The sequence below is a fragment of the Idiotropiscis lumnitzeri genome, chromosome 10 (genome assembly GCF_059441095.1).
Source record: "Idiotropiscis lumnitzeri isolate Australia: NSW breed Sydney's pygmy pipehorse chromosome 10, RoL_Ilum_1.0, whole genome shotgun sequence".
Classification (NCBI taxonomy): Eukaryota; Metazoa; Chordata; class Actinopteri; order Syngnathiformes; family Syngnathidae; genus Idiotropiscis; species Idiotropiscis lumnitzeri.
In genome coordinates, this window is record NC_142400.1 from 21,849,647 (window position 1) to 21,873,617 (window position 23,971).

The 23,971-nt window shown below is 43.3% G+C and overlaps 1 protein-coding gene across 7 annotated transcripts in view; it reads left to right on the top strand.

Moving 5' to 3' along the window:
* The window catches only part of LOC148329655 (CUB and sushi domain-containing protein 3-like), a 493,599-nt gene that overhangs the window by 250,293 nt on the left and 219,335 nt on the right, over positions 1 to 23,971 (top strand). For all 7 annotated transcript variants that reach the window (XR_015845569.1, XM_088306210.1, XM_088306213.1 and 4 more), the window contains 3 exons: positions 1,519 to 1,664; positions 2,637 to 2,717; positions 3,101 to 3,214. Coding sequence is in view for 6 of the 7 variants with exons in the window: in XM_088306210.1 (XP_088162336.1) it covers positions 1,519 to 1,664; positions 2,637 to 2,717; positions 3,101 to 3,214 (341 nt within the window). In the remaining variant the exon portion in view is untranslated. The remainder of the gene's footprint in view (positions 1 to 1,518; positions 1,665 to 2,636; positions 2,718 to 3,100; positions 3,215 to 23,971) is intronic.

Consider the following 23,971-nt stretch of genomic DNA (forward strand, 5'->3'; position numbering starts at 1 on the left):
TAACTAATAATTACTATTTTATTGTTTTCATTTTTACAATAGAATACAACATTGTATACTTAATATTAATCATCTTTCATTAACAGAAAGGTACTAACAATTTTGTCCATGAGTGTAGCAAACTAATTCTCACTTTAGGTACATGCATTTCACTTGATGTACCATCTATGTCTAATTTAACACGTTAGCGGATGAATTGACATAGACATGTTATTGTTTTACTTATCTGATTGTGACTGAATGAGCATATAGACATGGAACACCTTTACTTCCTCGCCATGTATCCATCCAAAGGGGTTTAATCACGTTTGTTTGCACAATATAATCCTCATTACAATTGTTGCACTGAGGCAACACATTTATGTTGACACATTTTAGCCACACTTTGGTTCGATGCACCAACGGCACACGGACAAAGTGTGTGTTTGCCTATCCGTCTTCATTGGTTTCTTCTTGGCAGCTTCTTTTTTGAAAGGCTCACAAGAACGGTTCTTGTGCGCTAAACACGTGCTTTCGTGCTCGAACTTTCCTCTCACATGCTTGCAATTGTGGCACAAATCGAACGCAATACAGTAGTTGCTGCCTCCATTCTGCAGAATGCATTTTTTTCTCCTGATTTTGATTTTATTTTCTCTCAAACATTCTAAGGATCATTCTATCGAACATATGTTCTATTGCCTATACATAACAATGTCCCAGCCCTATGCGAAATTAAGTTTGAAAGGATGACGTTTGATGCGTTAGTGGAAAACAAGTCTCATGAAAAGAGATCAGTGACCAGATAATTTGGGAAAGTCTAGGAACTGCATGCATTTTTGTTTGATTTCAGAGTACATTAGAATTCAGTACATCTAACCATCATGTGTAACTTTGCATTTAAAACTTGGCACAACACACCTAACAAACTGCCCTGGGAGAGGCCATCACCATTTTCCCCAGTGTGCTGAAATGACCTGGTCGCAAGGAAGTGTAGCGTTAAAAGGACTTTTTCCTTTGGTGATATGACATGACAACTTGTGATTGACTCTAAGTCATCTCTTAGATCTTGAGAAACGTCACAAAGTTGCAATGCTTAGTAGATATTGGTTGAATTTTTTTTTTTTGCATTTCATAAATGTTACTACAATCAGAAAGTACTTCCCTCCATGTCTCATTTTAGCTTAGCTACGCTGACACTACCACGTTGTTCAGACACAGACAGCATTTAAAGACACAAAATCACCCATCGGAATTTGTTTCTGGTTTGATGAATAACACTATTCATTCTAAATTCAAAATCATCCTTTTGCTTAAACTCCTCCACAAATATGCAAACAACACAGCAAAGGAATAATGCCGTTATGGATGCACCTCGAAAGCAGACCAGCTTCTACATCAGCCATTGAGCAACCAAATTTGTGAATGTTTTTGTACATGCAAACCTTTAGTAAATCAAGGCCTTTGCGGCTTTTACTTAAGCCTTGTCTCTTTCCCTCTAAAATGTCCACGTCACCCATCACATTCTCGCTCACTTTGCAGGGATGGACCCGACCAGGCATCACCACAGATTGGTCAGTTTAGTGGCAGCTCAGTGCAGGATGGAATATCCACCACTGCCAATCAGATCCTCATCAAGTTCCATAGTGACTTCAGTACCAGCGGCTTCTTTGTGCTGAATTATTATGGTAGCATGCCCTTTCATACTACAAAGCTCTTGTTTGACACTTTTAAAATGTCCTTTACTAATTTGATGTCAAGCTCAACAACAGAGTTCACAAAAATAAGTGAGGGGGGATCCAATAGTAACCACTTAAGCCCCTATCCCACTCGATAATTGCGAGTGTTTTTGAAGGCAGCGAATGTTGCGTTCACGTGAGAGTTTGTCAGGCATCGTTCAATGTCGCAAATGTTCACAAAACTTTACCAACAATTTGTTTTTAACATGTTCAAAATTCCCTTGCAACAAGAAAAGTACAGGTGAACCTCTCACAGCTGTTTGGCAAACATTTGTGACCTTGAACAAATCTTGACATGAACACACATTTTTCTCCCTTCTCCAACAGTCGGAAATGTTCACACTTTAATGCTATAGGGACTTTATCCTCTCGCGGGTAATTGGAGTGGAGCCTATGCCTACTGTCTTCGGGCATATGCAGGGTACCCCCTGATTTGGTCGCCAACCTACCGTTAGGTCACACATAGACAAGCAACGACTATCCATAGTCAAAGTTCAGTTAACTTTCCATGCATGTTTTTGGAATATGGGAGGAAACCGAAGGATCCAGACAAAATTCACGCAGGCACGGAGTGAATGTGCAAAATCCACACAGGAAGGCCAGAGCCTTGATTCAAACCTTGAACCTCTGTACTATGAGGCAGACGTGCTAAGCAGTTGCCCAAATTTGTATCTTAATCACAGTTTTAAACATTTGAACAAGTCATTATTTGCCATTCCTCTTTTTTATGACATGGTATGATAAATGCTTTCTTATGCACATTTTTTCTGCTAGTAAATCACCCGTTTTGAATAGAACGTGGTTAAAATGTGCCTCATCTCAGCTTAATTAGTGATTGTATTTTGATGATCATGAACAGTAAAAGGTGGCAATATTGATGTAATCAAGATTTGCTTATGATGAGTGTCCCTTTCCTTACAGCATACCAACTGAGAACATGTCAGCCACCCCTTCCTGTTGCCAATGCTACCGTTCTCACTGATGACAACCACTTTGAAATAGGTTTGTCTCATAGTGGTTTGCATGTTTTTTTTTATCCCACTCAATGTGTGTCGAGAACATCGCTGCTAGTTTTTTTTTGTCTGTCTTCTAAAAAAAAAATACGTATCCTGTCATCTATAATCACTCCAGGGCTGTGTCGGTGTGGTGAAGTGGAAGACATACTGCTAGTCGCTTTGTATGAAACGCCTAAAAAGTGTGGATGTCAATCTTCATTATAAAATGTGTTTGTGATTACTGTCTTGTTGGTGAGGAGGAAGCATGTGCTAGTGTGTTGTGAGCGATGATGTTTCTTTTATCCCCCCGCCCCTACGTAGTCGTGACCTCTGTGTGTGTGCGTGTGTGTGTGTGTGCGTCTGCGCGTTTATGTGTGAATGGCCTCACAGGGGACATTATTCAGTACTCATGCCAGCCAGGTTTCACCTTGGTAGGGAGTGAGATTCTGACCTGTCGGCTTGGAGAACGGCTTCAGATGGATGGACCCCCACCAGTCTGTCAAGGTTGGTTCTTTTTTTTTATGTCTGAGATCATGAGTTTGAGTCACTGATGGTGTAGTGGTACACTCGCCTTAGTTGTGTGTGGGCTGCGCTGGTTCAGTTCCCACTCAGTGACGGTGCCTATGTCTGCCCTGTGACTGGCTGGCGACCAGTTCAGGGTGTAGTGCACCTTTCCCCCGTAGTCAGCTGGGATAGGCTCCAGCACCCTCACGCGACCCTGAACAGGATAAGCGGTGTGGATAATGACATGACATGACATCATGAGTTTGTATTTACAATGTGTCCGGTCAATAAAAAAATAGTTGAGTGTGCATGACTTAAAAACATGATTTAAAATTTACCTGATAAGAATTTCACAGTTTTGTTTTGTGTGTTGATGTGTATTTGTGTACGCACACTTGACGTCTGTCTGCCGAAGTTGACTGCAGTTTGCAACAGCTTACTATCGCATCATTTAACTGACAATGACTAGGGTCTATTTTAACAAGATGTGGCATCAGCAGCTCTATTAATTCATTGACACTTGTAAAGACTTAACTCACTCAAGAGCATGAACCTGTATCCCCAAATAACATTTAAAATCTGCAGGTTTTGTCAAATATATCAGTATATATTACTGTAGCAATAATAGAGGTCACTTCCAAGGGTGTGAGTAAGTATTGTATTGTATTAATAATAGCGAGTCAGGAGAAAGGCCTGCATTATTGCCATTCACCTCTAGGGGCACCACATAAAATTTTGGACTGTTGAGAGCAGGGGTATCAAACAAACAGCTCGCTGGTCCCGCAAACAAGTTTAATCTGACCCGTGAGTTGATCAGTTGGGCTGTACGTATTTTTATATTTTCCCCACCCTAAATTTGACAAATGGTTGATGTTAGTTGTATATAAGTAATATACATCTCAATACCTAATTCAATACACTTACACTATAACATCAAATATTTTTGTTTGTATCGAACATTTCAAAGAAATTGTCAAAGTGCAAGCCTTCCATTCATTGTGTTTTTATTAATATTTATCAGAAAAGAATAGCAAGTGGAACAAGTAACTGGCCTCGATGTCACTATTTAACATTCAAACTTAAGTCACGGTTTGATTTATGAAAAATATATATATTTTTTTTTTTAAATCATCTTGCTACTTAAATCAAACATAAATGTGTTAAATATGATGCATTCTACTCATGCTAACAAACATATACATGAGGAAATGTGGAAACCTTTACTGAACTTTGTGGGCCAGTGGGCGCTCAACCACCTAGTGTGCTATAACATAATGTGAAGCTGCCTGTTTTTTTTTGTTTGTTTGTTTTTTTCAGTTTATTTATTTGTTGTTGTTGTTGTCATATATATAGGATGTGAAAAAGCAATAAAAACATTGTAAAAAAACAAAACAAAAACATAAACATCACAACGATTGACGTCCTTATAATGCCATTAATTAAAAGCATTGCACCACACAATGCATTCTGGGAACTGTCGATGTGCAAGTGAGGTGGATGTGACTTTCCCGTGCCTACAGCGATGTTAAAGGTCGTACCGGCAAAGTGTTGCCACCTGTTGTGTGATGGTTAGGATTAACATGTGTGAGCTGGGCTGCTACTTATTCTGGCAATTGAAGCACTCTTCAATTTGTACCAGGATAATAATAGCCTGATAGCTTTATCGCTCAGATCAGGTAAAAGCCTTCGATCTTGTAGTGCATTTTTGCGTATAATTTACTTTTTTAGCTTATTTTATTTTAGCAAACAGTGCTCCAGTATTCAACGTGACGTAATTTCTTCTTCATGAGTTGATTTTTTTTTTTGTCAAAGACACTTGCAGTCATCACGTAGGTGCCACCCAGTGTCTAGACTAGTGCTTCTCAATTATTTTCCTACCAAGAAGAAAACAATTCGCGCCCCCCCCACCCATTCTTTTACATTTTTTATGAATGAACATGTATATAGAGAGAGAGAGAGAGTGATCGGTTGAAAATGACGGAGCGAGTTGCCCGGTGTTTGATTGGTTACGGCCAACAGAGCCGTTTTCTGTAAGAATAAAAAGTCTAGAAGAGTTTTTTTTTTTTTATTATTATTTTCTTCCTTTCCTAATCTTTGTTGTTCAACTATGCAGTTTTTGTATTCAATATGTGCCATAGTTGTTTGTATATGGATATTTTGAAATTTATTTAAGAAAAAAAAACTACCATGGCGCCACTTGAGTACAATGACAATAAAGGGATTTCTAATTCTAATCTAATGACGAAGACGCAAATGCACAACTCCGAGTGATGATGTTTGATTATTAAAATAAATAAATAAAACAAGCAAAACAACGTTTATAGAAGCATATAGAACTGAAGGGACCATATTGTTGAACCAAACAATATTTGAAAAAAAAAAACAGTTTTGAATTATTACGAAAACAATAAGAAAAGCATGTTAGAATGCAGAAGACCCTTCTATCAACTAGAATTTGAGTCTTCCCAGACGTCGTACTGTTGTAAAATGCGATTGGATAGTAAAGAGCCAATCAGAATCAGCCCTAATGTCCGACTCCGGATTGGTTAATAATTGTGTCACAGTTATGCCGCTTGCATCGTAAGCGTAAATCTGTGTTTTGTACCGTAGAAGAGAGAGAAGCCGTAAGCGTAAAACCTAGTTTGTGCGTACGCGTGGTGGGTCTTGTACACGCGAAACACATTTTGGTACGTTAAAAACATGTTTTCGTACGCAGTGTTTGACATTGCGCTTACGTAATTGGGGCTTGTACGCGGTATTTCACATTATGTACACGCAAAACTCCTATTTGGACGCGGTATTTCACATTACGCTTATGTAATTGTGGCATGAATCTGACGCCATACACCGGATGTGTCGTTTTTGGATGAGTGGTGTCAGCGTAGTTCCAAGTGGCATTAGTGGAAAAAAAGCAACTCAAGCTAATGCTTATGGATTGAACTACGAACCATTGACCAAAAAGGCTCTTGGAACGCATTGTGTTCTTGCTGACTTATTCAAGAGAACAGACAATACAAAACTGCATGTAAGGTGGTAATTTCCTCATTCTCTTTTATTTCTCTTGCAGCCATAGAAAGGCTAATTGTTTTATAATGTTTTTAGGGGTTGTAGTAGAACTAAGTAGAGATGTCCATCTCTATTCTGGGGCCGGTTTGTCTTGTTATTTTGACATTATTAGCATTGTATTTACAATGACTTTGAATGGACATATTGTGATCGATTCCCACCAGTTCTTGGAGATTGGAGACGTGGCATGGCCATATTCCTCATTTCTTATGGGCGGTTTTGAGGTCATTACTTTTGTAATGATTTTTCCAAAATAAATTGATACATTTCAAAATGCAACTTAATGTAATTTACCTGATCAAAACAATACATAAATTGAGCTTGTTGAAAAATGGACCATCCCGGGTGGATGATCCCTTTAACGTTTTACAAATATTTGAAAAGTTCATAGACTTTCTTTAAATTGTCAATCGCAGTGTTACTTTGGAATTTGAACACGATGAATATTGCATAACTTTAAATTTGGCCAATAAACTCCGGCCTTTCTTTGTGCAGTTTGCGTGTTCACCCTGTGCTGGCGTGGGTTTCGTCTGGGTACTGCGGTTTCTTCCCACATTCCAAAAACATGCATGGCAGCTTTATTGGCCACTCTCAATTGCCCCTCTGTATGAGTGTGGATGGTTGTTTGTCTATGTGTGCCCTGCAATTGGCTGGCAACAGTTCAGGGCGCACCCCGCCTACTGCCTGAAGATAGTAGGGACAGGCTCCAGCACCCATGCGGCACATGTGTGGAGAAGCGTTACCGATAATGGATGGATGGATGTTGTTCAAGCGCTTGATAATGATGACTTGTATTGCATAACTTTCATGAAAAATCTAACCTAAAAGGTGCACATTTTTTGGAGTTTGAAACACTGTTGCGCATACACCTTTTTTCAGTCTTTGTTTTGAGACTATTTTGTGGCACATATTCTGACATAAGAGATGTAGAACTCCCTTTGTTTAGTTACGATTGACTCAAGCCCTTTTCCGAATCAGAGGTGAACGTTTGCAAGTGTTGGCGAAGGTTGCAGGAAAGGAAGACGGATCGTGACAGTACCCCCCCTTAACGGACGCCTCTAGAACGGTTGGCAAACGTTCGCGACCTTAAACCCAACCTTCGCTACCGTCACCAACACTCAAATGTTCACCGCTCAGTGGCATACGGGCTTAAAGCAGACTCCTGTTCAGAGTAGAAAGACTCTTGAGCTGTTCCAATGTATTTTTCCAAGATTATGGAGTGTTTTGCTGCTATGGTAGGTTGAGATGATCGGCGGTAGGTATGTGGCAGAGTGAGTGTTGTCTTTAAAACAGATTTTCTGTGACTAGTGTCATTTAACTTCGCCTGTTTCTCCTTAACGTGCATGTGCTAATTATTGTTATACATCTATTAGCAAAAGGACTACAAGCAAGATGTCTCACGTTTCCACTGAAGCCTTTCACAAACTTCTTTGTAAGATTTAATTGCTGGAGACATAAATGCACCGCCTTGAAGAGTGTGTGGATGTAAATGAACAATCTGGGAATTAAACCACATTACAAAACAGAAATGTGATCATAGGTATGCAAACAGACTGCTAGTTAGCACCACAGATGTAGACGAAAGAAGCGACAATACGTCACGCATCAGCCTTCCTTGGAATTTGTTGGTAGGAAGCCAAAAGATATTGGCAACAGACTGAACTACGCATAAAGGATGTGTGTCTGGCAGAACCCAGGACCCAGAGATCCATGATGCGATGAGCTGGCCCGCCTTATTAATCGCTTTGACACCTGTACAGAGAAGGACAAAGCCATGGACAACTGCTAAAAACAAGACAAGCAAAAAAACTCCTGAGCAACAAAAAGTGTGCATTTGCAAAATCGATTTGCTCCAATGTTGCAGGACCCTGGATGTACAGGAATACAGGGACATGCAGCGGAAGGTGAGAGTAGAAGTGGCAAAGGCCAAACAAGGGGCTTACGATGACTTGTATGCAAGGTTGGACAGTAAGGGAGAGACTGATCTATACAGGTTAGCAAGGCAGAGAGACAGAGATGGGAAGGACGTACAGCCGGGGATTGTAGTGTTTTGACAGATGCCAGTAGTGTGATGAGAAGATGGAAACAGTACTTTGAATGAGGAAAATGAGAGAGAACGAAGAGAAGAAGAGGTGACTGCTGTGGACCAGAAAGTAGCAAAGTTCAGTAAGAATGAAGTGTGAAGAGCATTGAGGAGGATCAAGCAGAAAGGCACTCGGCCCTGATGGTAAAACACAAAACCAAAAATTACTGTTTTAGCAGAATAAATAGCAAACTAAGGCTGTGAGCAGCTATAACTCTTAACTCTGGCCACATAGATGTCCTTGTACATTATGGTACTAGCTCATAACCATCTTTAATATTGATTTTTATGCCAGGCCTGGTGTCTGTGCAACGTTTCATGTGATTTCGCCCAGCTTTAGACCCTCAAACACAGCATTTTTTTAAATATATAAACAGTGCATTGTTCATGGCAACAGTGTACGATGAAATAAAAAGCTTTCAATAACATCATCTTAAACATGTTCAGAGCAAACCCCTAAAGTTTGAAAACGATCTGATAAAATTTCTAGACGGAGTTCATTAAAATAGGACCTCTATAAAAGGCCCAAATTTCAAAATAAAGTCAAAATGGCGGACTTTCAGTTTGGGTTAGCATATGGCCCCAAAAGACCACAAAGTTGATGTTACATATTGTATTTTTCCCCAATTTTCACAGATCTAAGTGAATGTCATTTTTTGAAAACAGCACAAAAAATCTCTAATATATTTTCACGACCAGTCTGATCGGATAAATACTCTCAGAGTTCATGAAAAGATGACTTCTGGGAAAGGCCCCCAAAAATTCTAAACCACCACAAACCACCTGAATTTGAGCTAATGGTACTTTCCGTAAATAACTACACTTGCCAACACTGAAACATAAACCTGTGCTGTAATTCTTTTCACGTATTTATATTTTTTTAATGGTGATTTTTAATTGTGTAGGCAAACAATTATTAATTACTCAATTATTAATTAACAATTGTTAATTACTCATTATAATGTATACTGTAAAATGTTTGAAGGACTTTAGGTCTTGCAATTTATATGTATTCCTTGTAATTGTACTAGAATGCTTTTTTTTTATTTATTGTTTTTTTTTTTTTTTTTTTACATCATAGCCCGCCAGAGGGTTGCAGACGAAAAATCATTTGGCAGGTCATTTGGATATTCCTGACTTTTTTAAACCATGTGTTATGTAAAATTAACAACATAAGAAGGTAAGAGGGAATTATGAAACACAAAGTTTGATGTTTCACCCCAGTCGAATAGTATGTCGAAATTTTCAAATATTTTTCCCGGTTGTGTTGAGATGGTGCAACCCAAATTTCAAGCCATTTAGGTTAACTGTCTCGGACAAGGAGGCTAAAGTATGACCCCTATAAATGTGCAAAAATGGGCCATAATTGTACTTTCAAATGCTCAAATACTCAACTCACCTCCTGTACATGTTTGGGTATGGGAGAAATAAAGAAAGAATTTGTTTTAGAGAAATACCAACAGGATGAACAAACAGCAGAAATTTGGACATTCGATTCTTCAATTAACCTAAATTAATATTTTTGGAATGTAGAACGAGGCTTTTGTAAATTGAGAATACTTAGCCAAGGGTCTGAGCCAAGAATTGTAATCCAGGACCTCAACTGTGAGGGAAATGCATTAACCACTATGGGGTTCTTATTTAATTGTATGAACAGCTACTTTTATTATTTTTTTCCATAATTGTTTTGTCAGCTCATCTTTTCTTTTGAATTAAGAGTAAACTGGGAGATTTGTTTGGGAACTCTACTGTGTATGCCTGCCGTCCACCGTTCTACCTTCTCGGAGATTGTCATATCTATCAGAAAAAAACCATGATCAAAATGCTATGCTGAGTCATTCGGTCGTGTGTTCAAAGTCATTCAAAGGGAACAGCAAAAAAAAAGACAGCAGATTATGATGAAAAATATGCATTTTTGATGCTGACAAAAAGTTGCAATATACAGCACTATACTGTATATGGGAGACAAATGCAGGACAGTATGATTTATATTGTCTTATATTATCTTGAGCTGCTTCTTTCAATGCCTTGAGATTTTCACTACATTAGTGAAGCCTATTTTAGAATTGTGTGCTGAATGACATTTTCATGGATCATCTCATTACTGTCATCAAGAATTCATTACTTTTTCTTTTATTGGATATGTCCTATCCCCATGCTACCTCTTGCACAAAACTAATTGCTCTCGTTGGGACATGTAAAGTGTAACTTAATATGAGTTGACCTGCTATTCCCATCTTTAAGGGTGCTGTAGCTCGGTTGTAAAGGGGCGGTTTCCGATTAACAGATTGATGATAAGGCAGGAACAAATAATTTTCTAGTGCACTGCCTTTGTTTTCTGTTAAGACTTCTGTTAATTTCCCTTTTATGCATAGAGGTTAGCACTAAAAAGTCCATATTTGGCTATCCTATTTCAGCACACCTGTTTTTTAGGATATTTCCTTCAGTGATGTCAAAGTAGCTTTACTCAAGAATAGGGAAAAATTTAGTTGTCTGGCTTGTTTGCTTGGTAAAACCAACATATACAATATGGTTGGATCCAAGCCATACATACCATGTTAACCTTTTGCTCTCCATCTCTCTGCTTTGTCAGACAAAATTCTAATGAAGAACCATTTCCATTGCTCAATCTTCGCCTTACCAAGTACACTTTATCAGTGAGTGTCTTTTAACATTGTGTTATAAACATTATTAATATACAGTATGGTCATTCTATATTATATCTACAATGCCTGGACTGAGTGAAAGACAAAATAAATAAATGGATGCAACTGAAAGGCTTCAACCCACAAGGCTCATGTCAGTACAAAAAATCCAAACCTGACAGGGGCGCTGTCCGGCCGAGGCTGGAAGCGGAAGGTGGACTCTTAAAACGCTGACCACGGGAAGAGGCTTTGACCAGATGTTTATTGGGACCGACAATGAACAATCAATCCACATCAATACTATGATATGAACTAGGTGGGAGTCTAAATTTAGACAGATATCTACAATTACAACCGTCGTGGGCGACGGGAACGAAAAACGCTGGTGGACGATGTCACACCAGGAAAGAAAAACGATGACTAAACTTAAAGCGCTTGCACAGCAAGGAAAAACTACAAAACGAGAATGGCTTACCACCAAAGGATAAGAGAAGTCCAAATAACGAAGACGAGAACAAAAGGCGAGCCAAAAGAAAGATAGCTGAAGAAATAAACACAGAAAACGCAACAATCAATACACGGAATAACATGGGCAAATCTAGAGCATGAAGCATGAGCATGAGCATCGCAGGATAATAATCCGACGCCGAGAGATGCTCGGCGGCGGCTTAATTAGTCTGTAGGCAATTAGCGTGATGAGCATCAGCTGCGTGGCTTGTGGCCCGTCTCTCCCTGCCCGGTGACGTGCGACGGGACGCGCGAGGAGGGAACGCCCACTTGCTGAAACATAAACAGACGGATCGTGACAGTACCCCCCCCTTAACGGACGCCTCTCGGCGGACCACCTGGTCTCGACGGGTGAGTGTTGTGATAGTCGCGGATGAGAGATGGACACAGGATCCAGGAGCGGGGAACCCACTGACGCTCTTCCGGACCGTAGCCTTCCCAGTCGACCAGGTATTGGAACCCCCTTCCCCTGCTCCTGGAGTCCAAAATCTTTCGTACCTTGTACGCTGGGCCACCGTCGATAATCTCAGGAGGTGGTGGTGGGGCGGAAGGAGGAACCATATGGCAGGTAGGAGCCGGCTTGATCAAGGAGACGTGGAAAACCGGGTGTATCTTCATGGTGGGGGGCAGCTTCAGGCGCACGGAGACCGGGTTGATGATGGCCTCAATTTCGAACGGGCCCACGAATCTTGGGCCCAGTTTCCGGGACGATGCAGCTAGGTTGAGGTCCCGGGTGGATAGCCAGACTTGATCCCCGGTCTTGTATGCAGGTGCCGGTCGCCGACGTTGGTCCGCGATTCGCTGGTTTCGCTGAGCGGTGCGAGAGAGCGCCGCCCTGGCCTCCTTCCACACCTGGTGGGCCCTCTTGAGGTGGCGCTGGACCGACGGGACCTCCTCAGCACCTGCCTGGGTCGGGAACAGCGGCGGTTGGTAACCGTAGGCGGTCATGAAGGGGGACCGTCCGGTAGCCGATGAGACCAGGGTGTTATGGGCGTATTCAAGCCAAGGTAGGTGGTCGGCCCAGGACGAAGGCTGGTCGAGGCAAACGCACCGAAGGGCTGCTTCGAGGTCTTGGTTGGCCCTTTCCGACTGGCCATTGGACTGCGGATGGTAACCGGAGGACAGGCTCGGCGTGGCTCCCAGCGACTGGCAGAAACGTTTCCACACTCTGGAGATGAACTGTGGCCCACGGTCGGACACCAGGTCGTCCGGGATCCCGTGCAATCTCACCACGTGCTGAACCAGCAAGTTGGCCGTTTCCAGAGCGGACGGAAGCTTGGGCAAGGCAATGAAGTGCGCTGACTTGGAGAACCGGTCCACGATCGTCAGGATGACTGTCTTTCCTCGTGACGCGGGGAGGCCGGTGACGAAGTCCAAGGTGATATTGGACCATGGGCGCGCAGGAATCGGTAGGGGCTGTAGGGGTCCCGCCGGCGGCTGGTGGGACGACTTTCTGGAGGCGCAAGCGGGGCAAGCCCGAATATAGTCTGTGACGTCAGTCTTTAGGGATGGCCACCAGAAGCGTTGCCCGATTAGTCCCAGGGTGGCAGGCCAGCTTGGATGCGTGGCCCCATCGGATCACCTCCGCGCGGTGTTGAGTCGGGACGTACAGTCGCCCCGCGGGGCATCCGGCCGGAGCACCGGTCTCCGTCTGCGCTTCCCGGATCTGCTGTTCGATCCTCCACTGAAGGCCCCCTACCAGGCGATGACTGGGAACCACGCTTGCAGGTCCTTCTTCCTCCTCCTCCAAGGGGTTGTGGATGCGGGAGAGAGCATCGGGCTTGGTATTTCTTGAACCAGGGCGATAAGTCATGGTGTAGTTAAAGCGGCTTAGCAGGAGCGACCAGCGCGCTTGCCGGGGGTTTAGTCTTTTCAGGGTCCGGATGTAGGAGAGGTTCTTGTGATCTGTGTATACTGTGAAGGGTTCCGAGGTGCCTTCCAGCCAGTGACGCCACTCCTGGAGCGCCAAGACCACGGCCAGAAGTTCTCGATTGCCCACATCGTAGTTAGACTCCGCCGGAGAGAGCCGGCGAGAGAAGAAGGCGCAGGGGTGGAGTCTCTGGTCGACCGGGGAACGCTGAGACAAGACGGCCCCCAGTCCTGAATCCGACGCGTCCACCTCTACAACGAAAGACAGATCAGGATTAGGGTGGTGCAGAACAGGCGGGTTAGTGAAGGCTTTCTTTAAGTTAATGAAGGTGGCTTCTGCTTGGCTATCCCACGTAAAGCGGGTCTTGGTGGACGTGAGGCGAGTGAGAGGCAGGGCCTGGCGGCTATAGTCTTTGATAAAGCGTCGGTAGAAGTTAGCAAATCCTAGAAAACGCTGCAGCTGTTTTCGTGTCGTGGGAGTCGCCCAATCTATCACCGCGCGCGTCTTAGCTGGATCGGCCCTGAGTTGACCGTTTTCTACCAGAAAACCGAGAAACTGGACGGAAGTTTTATGGAAGTCGCACTTCTCGGCCTTTACGTAGAGCTTGTTCTCTAGGAGACGCTGTAGTATGGCCCGAACGTGTTGCTGGTGTTCTTGAGCGGAGCGAGAGAAAATGAGTATGTCATCCAGGTAAATGAAGCAACAGACATTGAGCATGTCCCTCAACACGTCGTTAATTAGGGCCTGGAAAACCGCGGGTGCATTTGACAAGCCAAAGGGCATGACTAAATACTCGAAATGGCCTAGGGGTGTTTTAAATGTGGTCTTCCACTCATCCCCCTCCCTAATGCGTACCAGGTGATAGGCACTGCGGAGATCCAGCTTGGTGAAGACGGTGGCCGATTGCAAGGGAGCGAACGCGGAATCTAGCAGTGGCAGCGGGTAACGATTCTTAACCGTAATCTCATTCAACCCCTTATAATCTACGCACGGCCGGAGCGTCTTGTCTTTCTTCTCCACAAAAAACAGACCCGCGCCGACAGGAGACGTGGAAGGTCTGATCAATCCCGCGGCCAAGCACTCTGTGATATATTCTTTCATGGCGCCCTGTTCGGGCTGGGAGACCTTGTACAACCGAGCCGAAGGGAGTACCGAGTTCGGGAGCAAATCGATAGCGCAGTCGTAGGGGCAGTGAGGTGGCAGCGACTTGGCGCGCTCCTTGCAGAACACGGCTCTAAGGTCATGATAGGCTTGCGGTACGTTATCAATATTAATTTCTTTAACGGGAGTGACCCTAACCTTTAACCCCTCTTCGGCGGACCGCAAACAGTGAGCAAAGCAAAAGGCCCCCCAATTCTGGATTGATAACCGTTCCCAATCAATGACCGGGTTGTGTGCTCTTAGCCAGGGGATCCCAAGAACGACCGGGGCCGCCCTCGACGGCATGACGAAAAAGGAACGCTGCTCGATGTGGTTCCCTGAAATCTTTAAGGTCAAGGGTTCAGTCAACCGTCGTATGTCCGCCAACACTCGGCCATCAAGGTCATAAAGCGGTTCGGCTTTGTCCAATTCCGTTACCGCGCAACCAAGTTTGGCCACTAAACCCGCGTCGATGAAGCAATCGTCCGCCCCTGAGTCAATCAGCGCGCGGATTCGGATGGAGGTGGTCTGACCCGCGATCTCTCCCTCGACTTCCAGTCTCAACGCGTTCCGGGTTTTACCGTCCCAATGTCCTGGAGCCGCGAGGTCGGGCTGCTCCTGTCCGGAAGGGATGACCGGGGGGAAGTCGACCGTGGACTCACTGCGGTCGACGCGACCAGGCGGCGACTGGCGGTTTTCCTCAGGCAGGAAACCACACGATGGCCCTGGAGACCGCAGTAGAAGCAGGCTCCTGATTGGCGTCGTCGCTCTCGCTCGAGGGAGTCCAGGCGACCCGCTCCCAGCTGCATTGGCTCGTCGACGGGAAGAGGCTCAGGAACCCGGAAGGCGGCTGGCTCGGTCCGGCGCTGCTCGGCAACCCTCTCTCGACGACGCTCTCGAAGACGGTTGTCCAGCCGGATCGCCAGGGTGATGAGCGCCTCCAACGACTGGGCGTCCTCTCGCACAGCCAGCTCATCCTTCAAGGCGGAGCTCAGGCCTCTCCTGAAGACGGTTCGCAGGGCGCAATCATCGAAGCCGCTCTCAGCTGCTTTAATGCGGAAGGCGATGGAGTAATCCGCTACCGATCGGGAACCCTGGGTGCAGTCCAAAAGCTCGGCCCCCGCCTCTTTTCCCCTGACCGGGTGGTGGAAAACTCGCTGGAACTCCGAAAGAAAAGCGGGGAACGAGGGCCGAATCTCCGGACGAGCGATGCTCACGGCCATGGCCCACGCGCTGGTCAGGAGGCTCATCATGAACGCAACTTTAGAGCTATCGTGGGAATACGTGAGGGGCTGCTGATCAAAGATCAGCCGGCAATGATGTATGAAGGAGCCGCAAAGGCCGGGCTCTCCGCCGTAACGGGCGGGATGGGGCAGGCTGGGTTCTCTAGCTGCGAACCCCGGGTACGGCGTTCCGGACGCGGAAGCGACCGGGTCCGAACCGGGAGCGAACAAGGGGCTTAAACGGGCGTCATAGTTCTCAAGGCGCTGAACCAACAGCCCAACCGTTTCGCGCAGGGAGGCGAGCTCGGATCCCTGCTGTCCCACTAAGCGTCCTTGATTGGCCACAGCCGAAAAAATCTTTTCGCGGTCAGCAGAGTCCATGGTCGGATTATTCTGACAGGGGCGCTGTCCGGCCAAGGCCGGAAGCGGAAGGTGGACTCTTAAAACGCTGACAACGGGAAGAGGTTTTGACCAGATGTTTATTGGGACCGACAATGAACAATCAATCCACATCAATTCTATGATATGAACTAGGTGGGAGTCTAAATTTAGACAGATATCTATAATTACAACCGTCGCGGGCGACGGGAACGAAAAACGCTGGTGGACGATGTCACACCAGGAAAGAAAAACGATGACTAAACTTAAAGCGCTTGCACAGCAAGGAAAAACTACAAAACAAGAATGGCTTACCACCAAAGGATAAGAGAAGTCCAAATAACGAATACGAGAACAAAAGGCGAGCCGAAAGATAGCTGAACAAATAAACACAGAGAACGCAACAATCAATACACGGAATAACATTGGCAAATCTAGAGCATGAAGCATGAGCATGAGCATTGCAGGATAATAATCCGACGCCGAGAGATCCTCGGCGGCGGTTTAAGTAGTCTGTAGGCAATTAGCGTGATGAGCATCAGCTGCGTGGCTTGTGGCGCGTCTCTCCCTGACCGGTGACGTGCGACGGGACGCGCGAGGAGGGAACGCCCACTTGCTGAAACATAAACAGACGGATCGTGACAAAACCAAGAACAAACATTAAGCAAAGGTGTGTTTCTGCAAGAGGTGTTATTTTGGGGAATAACTTTGAAACCAACCTGAAAAGGTGTGACTCACTTGTGTTCAAAAACATCTTCAAAATTACAAAAAAAACTATATAAATTAACTATAAGTAAGTAAATTGCCCAATCCTGAAATTTCTGTCATGTATTAGATTGAGTGCAATGTATATGAAATATTTATTATGAGTATGAGAGTATAACGAAATATAAATGTGCCCGAGTAGGCATTTGTACATACAAGTTTAACCTTTGTATTGTGTTAAAAAGCTGCCCACCTCTTTAGTGCTGGCGGGTCAAATTTGACCCGTGATTTAACTCAGCCTGAAAGTCTGAAAAACATTTGTTATCATTTACTGTTGTTTTTCACCTAATAGGTACCTCAGTGTACAATACAATATAATACAATTTTATTTATATGGCGCATTTCACAACAGCTGAAGCTGTAACAAAGCGCTTTCCTTATGGTGCAAAATAAATTATCTTGAAATTAGAACACAAATTAAAACACATAAACACATATACAATAGATACCAGAAGAACAGCAGAACACCTGTCGTGCGTATTTCCCGGCGATCGCTGGGAAATACGAGGTGGACTCCAGAATCGCAGACACAGCAAGATGTAATTTAACAAGATATTTATTATTATAATAGAGAGCACAAGTCAATCATTAATTATAGGCGCCGACAACTAGCAACGGAAAACGCTGGTGGACAAACACCAGGAAAAGGAAAACTGACGGCGGAACAGAAAGCGCTTGCAAAAGGCAAGGAACGGAAAAACTTAAATTGCTGCCACGGAAGGGCAACGAGAAAACCAATTCAACGAACGAAAACAGAAACGGGCAAAGCCTTAGCGTGACCAAAACGAGAAACAGAAAAGCGTCAACTGCAAAGTGCAGAGCGAGAAGGCAATACAATTGGTAGCGTGGGAACATGAACGTGAGCGAGGCAGGAGAATATTCCGACGCCGCGTAGTCCGCGTAGTCCGCGTCGTCAGCTTTTGTAGTCCCGCAATCATGGTGCTGACGAGAGTCAGGTGCGCGGCCGCAGGGCGCGTCTTTCCAGACATGACGCCCCGAGTCGGGGAACGAGTTGCTGAAGGGAACAGCCACTCAGCTGGGAAAACAATAACAAGACATGGCATGACAGAACGGATCATGACAACACCAACAGTCTCATGGATCAATTTCCGTGGAAACACTGTTTTTTTTGTTTGTTTGTTTGTTTGTTTTTTTTAAATATATATTTATTGGTTTTTCATTTTCGGGTACAAAAACTGCTCACTAAATGTTTACTTTAGTTATTAATTGAGTAATTATATTATCCATGTCTTAAACTAACAGAGCTAACCTCCGCTGTTGAGGTTCTGTGGGAGATTTAGAATTGCCATATTCATCACTGTTGCATTTTATTAATCACTTAAACCTGGCTATCTGCTCAGATTCTCCACGCTTCAGTGCAACTTTACTTGAGGCTTACCACAGCAGAAAGTGAACTTTAAGTGCCAATGTTCAGATGGTGCATGTGTCCCTTTAACAACCGATCTGTACTATGATCCCAAAGGAGAACACTTTGTCGATTATTTTTATGCGCACAATTCGTATTTTACTTCCTCTGTCATTTTTCTTGTTATTCCCAATTAGTTCTTGATCAGGGGTCACAAACCTTTTTTCTAAGTGAGAGCTGTTTCTTGGGGACTGATTAATGCAAAGGGCTACCAGTCTCATATACACTTCTTAATAATTAATGACGTTTATTTATGTGAAGGGTGGCACAGTGACCGACTGCTTAGCACATTTCAGAGGTACCTGTACGGGTTTACTCCGGTTTCCACACACATTCCAAAAAAATGCAAGTTAGGTTGATTGGACACCCTGAATTGCCCATAGGTGTGTTTGTGAGCGTGAATCTTTGTTTGTCTTTGTGTGCCCTGTGATTGGCTGACAACCATCCGAGGGTGTACCCCACCTACTGCCCAAAGATAGCTGGGATAAGTTCCAGCACGCCCACGACCCTTGTGAAGATGAGCAACTCGGATTATGGATGGATGGATATTGATGCGAAAACACTGACCATGATCTCAAAATAATTATCAAAAAGAATTTAACATGGTTGGAAAGAGATAAATACTAATGTGCAACACAATTTCTTTAAATCTCATCAAATGTCTTTTGCAAATGATAACTTCACAGGTGAGCTATTTTTAGAACAGTCTATGTGGTCTTTGGAGGCTGTCGGGTGTGGCACAACATTGGTGACCCCTGTTCAAGGAATGTCACAAATTATGTTTAATTTGTAATTATGTATATGTATAAATAATAATGTACAAATAGAGTTCCAAAACAGTGCTTTAAGTTGTTTTTTTTTTTTTAATTAAACCAAAATGCTTTGTGCTGGTCAGACAATATTTGGCTGAAAAAATATTTGACAAGGGGTACATCTTTGAAAAAAGGTTGAGAACACTGCACCAACATATACCCCCACAATATGCACCTAGACGCGCACCCACACTTGCACACACACACACGCACACACACGCACACACTCACACTCACACATGTAAAACTTAAAACACCTGAACTGACCAAAGAAACCTGAGGTTCAGCACTGGGCATCCAGATGCCGAACACACTCAAGGAGCCTTCGGCACCGGGACAGGTTCGTATGCCGTGGCCGCAGGCCACAAACATGAAGGGCCCTGATGCAGCAGCACAGCAAGAACCTGCACACATAGCGTACGGGGAGGGGAGAGTCAAATATTACTGAATCAATGAATATTTTAAAAGCCATAACAGAGCCAAAACTATTAAAGCAGAAATAATAAAACTAATAACTATCCGAAAACATGAATGGTCAAATGATTAAAACAAACCACTGACTTAAGAATGTAAAATTACAGCACCATTTGAATATGATACAAAATAAAAGAACATAAGTAAAATAGAGAGGGGTTGGATACCATGGTTCTCAGTCGGAAAAGGGTGGTGTGCCCTCTCCAGGTTGGGGAAGAGATCCTGCCCCAAGTGGAGGAGTTTAAGTATCTTGGGGTCTTGTTCATGAGTGAGGGGAGGATGGAGCGAGAGATCGACAGGCGGATCGGTCTGTCGTGGTGAAGAGGGAGCTGAGCCAAAAGGTGAAACTCTCGATTTACCAGTCGATCTACGTTCCTACCCTCACCTATGGTCACGAGCTGTGGATCGTGACCGAAAGAACAAGATCTCGGAGACAAGCGGCCGAAATGAGTTCCCTCTGCAGGGTGTCCGGGCTCTCCCTTAGGGATAGGGTGAGAAGCTTGGCCATCCTCGTGACCCAAAGAACAAGATCTCGGATACAAGCGGCCGAAATGAGTTGCCTCCGCAGGGTGTCCGGGCTCTCCCTTAGAGATAGGGCGAGAAGCTTGGCCATCCGGGAGGGACTCAGTGTCGAGCCGCTGCTCCTCCACGTTGGGAGGAGCCAGCTGAGGTGGCTCGGGCATCTGATTAGGTTGCCTCCTGGACGCCTCCCTGGTGAGGTGTTCCGGGCATGTCCTACCAGCAGGAGGCCCCGAGGACAACCCAGGACATGCTGGAGAGACTATATCTCCCGGGTGGCCAAGGAATGCCTGGGAATCCCTCCGGAAGACCTAGAAGACCGGGCTGGGGAGAGGGAAGTCTGGGTTCCCCTGCTGAAGCTGCTGCCTCCGAGACCCGACCCCGGATGAGTGGCAAAAAATGGATGGGTGGATGGATAAGTAAAATAGAAGTTGACATGAATAAAGTAGATTAGATAAATTAATTAAATACCATATTTTCTGGATTATAAAACGCGGCTTTTCTGTAGATTTTTCTTTCACCAGTGCTCTATAGTTCAGAAAATGCGCTAAATAAATCTCAGATTTTTTTTTCTCTTGGGTCTGGTCTGTTTTAATTAGCAAAGTGGTTGTTGTGTTAAAATCCACTGTATTAACAAACTGTTTATGTACCTTTATGTGCATTCACATGCAATAAACAACAATTTTCTTTTCAACATAGAAAACTGCGGCTCATAGCCTGGTGCGGCTTGTATATCTTATAAAGGATGTCCTCATATTTGCACAGTACGATCTGGCATGTATTACACATTCATGTCGAATACATTAACTAAATTAATTTAACTTCATATTCGTAAACTATCTCTGGATTAATTTGCCTGGAATTTTACTGAAAGTGGCTAATTTGCCGGGCTAACTAGCAAGCTGACTGACTGGTAAATTAGACATTAAGATAACAACCCAAACCAGCTCGCTAGCTTGCTGGCAAGCTCAAAACTAACATGACCACGGACATTGTGAACAGATGTCATTAACCGCTTGGGTGATTGGCTAAATGCCAAACTACATTGTTTGACCAATTTACCAACAGGCCTCTACAACATAAGACGCTACTTTAATGAATAACGAAACACAGACACTGTTAATTATTCACGTGTTGACAAAATCACAAATTTACCGTGCCAAGAGAAGTTCTCTTGAGATATCTTGATTTTGCTCATAAAAACATCTCAAGACATCTTGAGGCACTTTCATGGCTGGGTATGTGTTCACATTTTGATATAGTCACTTCTACAACATTTGAAGTAAATCACAATGCCCCATCATGTCTTCTTTATTTATCTAATTTATATATTTGTCTGTATTATTGTTGTATTGCACTGGAGAGGGGAGCCCTCTAATCTCGTTGCACACTTGAGTACAATGACAATAAAGGGATTTCTATTTCTATTTCTATTTCTATCACTGGTTAGCTATTTTTAGTACAGCCCCACAGGCTACTCATGGTGTTCTTGGAGGCTACCTGGTACACACATTGTTGCCTTAACAGTCTATCGGAATCACACTTTTTTGAATGTTGGCTAAAAACCGGACGTGTATTGGATATTTGCCAATATGAGTGGTGTGTAAATAGTTAAGATATACATTATCAAAGAAACCCTCTCATTATCAAAATACACCAAAATAAAACTGTTCCTGAAATGGGCTAAACACATGCAGCAGTGTGTTGCTCATAGAAAGAAGATTGAGCAGCGCAACCCTTCAGTTGATTAGAGCTATCTTAATTAAATCATTGTTGTTTATAGCAAAATAATGCAACCATGTTTTGTTTGACAGATTTTAATTATTCATTAAAGAGTTTTGTTCTTTTTACTTCTGTGCCTTGTTTGGGCTTCACAGTGCAGAAGTAATGGAGAGTTTGTGGAAGTTTGGTTTCATTTAGAACCTTTGAGCATTCAGCATTTTTAATTCATAATTACTTTACAGCCATTTGAGGACCAGCAGACAAGTTATGCAAATGTGATGAAATGAAACGTGAAATATTTCTGCTCATGAAGAGATGCTTTATTTTGCTAAATGGAATTTAAAATCTTTCTAAATGAACAAACAGTTTTGGTCATCATCACATGTATAGTGCTGCTGTCCAGCAGAAACCTCATATGTCCAAATTTGTTCAAATATTTTGGAGAGTCATAAGAGCACAGACAAATTGAGCAGTGGTGCCGTACTTACAATACCAGTGCATGTGATGCAAATTTGCAGAGGAAATTTAGAAAGTTAATTAAACCCTTATAGAGTTAAAGTCAACACTGCTTCTGAGTGCATTTGGTCCTCATCGGAATTGGTGTTAAAGTAACTCTTTCCGTAGTGTTAGAAAATCAGTGTAAACCGAATTCAAAATTAAGTAAAAATTTTACACTGACTAACACTGCATATTGTTAATAAAATTTAACACCACAGGTTAAACAACTCTGGAGAGAGTAAATATGACTCCTGTTGGAGTCGATTATTCACTCCACTGTGGTAACAAATCAACTCTCTTTCAAAGACACTTAAGCTCTGCATTGAGTCATAGAACACTGAAGACTCAAATAACTCTTGTAAGTGTTCATTTTGCACACTTCTGTATAGATGGTAACTCTGATGCAGTGACAAAAAAAGGCAAATTTGTACAGTATTTAACACTGCACAGATGCATGTTGTTACATTTTTACACCCCTGTAGTGTCAAATTACATCTAAAGAGCTCATTAATTTGTAAAATGCATCATTGAATAAAAAACGGTTACGAAATATCACAAGTCAATCAAGATTTTATTGTCAAAAATCATCAATCAACGGTTTCGTGTACACATACAGGTGTCCTTGAGAAGCACATCTCTTTCCTGGTCTCTTACGACCATGGGCAAAAGGTGGTATCAGGTGTTAAAGCAGAAAAATAGATGAGGTCAGTGTCCCATCCTATAACGACAAAAGAATTGATGGAAAGTGGGTTATTAAATCAACAATTTCAACATTAGGGATATTCTGATTAGTGGCGCCTATATTTGGCGTTTTGACAAATATCAGCATTGGTCTGGGGCTCTCGTCAGGCAGCTGGTCCTCCAAGCCCTTCTTCAAGAGATGGTCCTCCTGATGTTACACATCCATCCATCTATTATCTGTATGGCTTCTCTTCACAAGGGTCGCGGGGGGGTGCTGGAGCCTATCCCAGCTATCTTCGGGCAGTAGGCGGGGTACACCCTGAACTGGTTGCCAGCCAAGCGCAGCTGATGTTACACAATATGGGAAAATACGATTTAGAATGCCATATAGACTTACAGACACGTATTTCTCCAGTATCATTAAAGCATCACCTTTGAATGATGAGCTCTGAATATTTTTAATCCTCCAGGCCAAGTACCCCTGCCACTCTTGCCATCATAATTATGCTCCTTGGATGACGAAAACATAACAAAAACAGACACACAATTGAAGCAATTTTCAAGTTTAAGTTAACTAATGTTTGACAAACAAAAAATGAGATTTTGATTGCATTGGATGAGTTCTGCGGCCAGGAAGAACCCGTTACCATATACCCACACCACTTTGTGCTTAATGGGTGGCTCACATCTCTGCCCCACAGATCTCACAACTACAAGCACTAATAATGTTGATAAAAACATTATTGTGATTGGTGAATCTGACAAAATACCGCATTTGACCTTCAACATTTTCAACCATTATTTTGTATGACTTACATAGCCGTTCAGGGAGAATGTATCACTCAGGTAGGTGAACAAGATCACAATTCCTCGAGCATACGTCTCTTTCACCTGTCTGGGTGGTGATGGACTGTAAGGTTTAAATAAAAACAAAAATCTAATATTTTT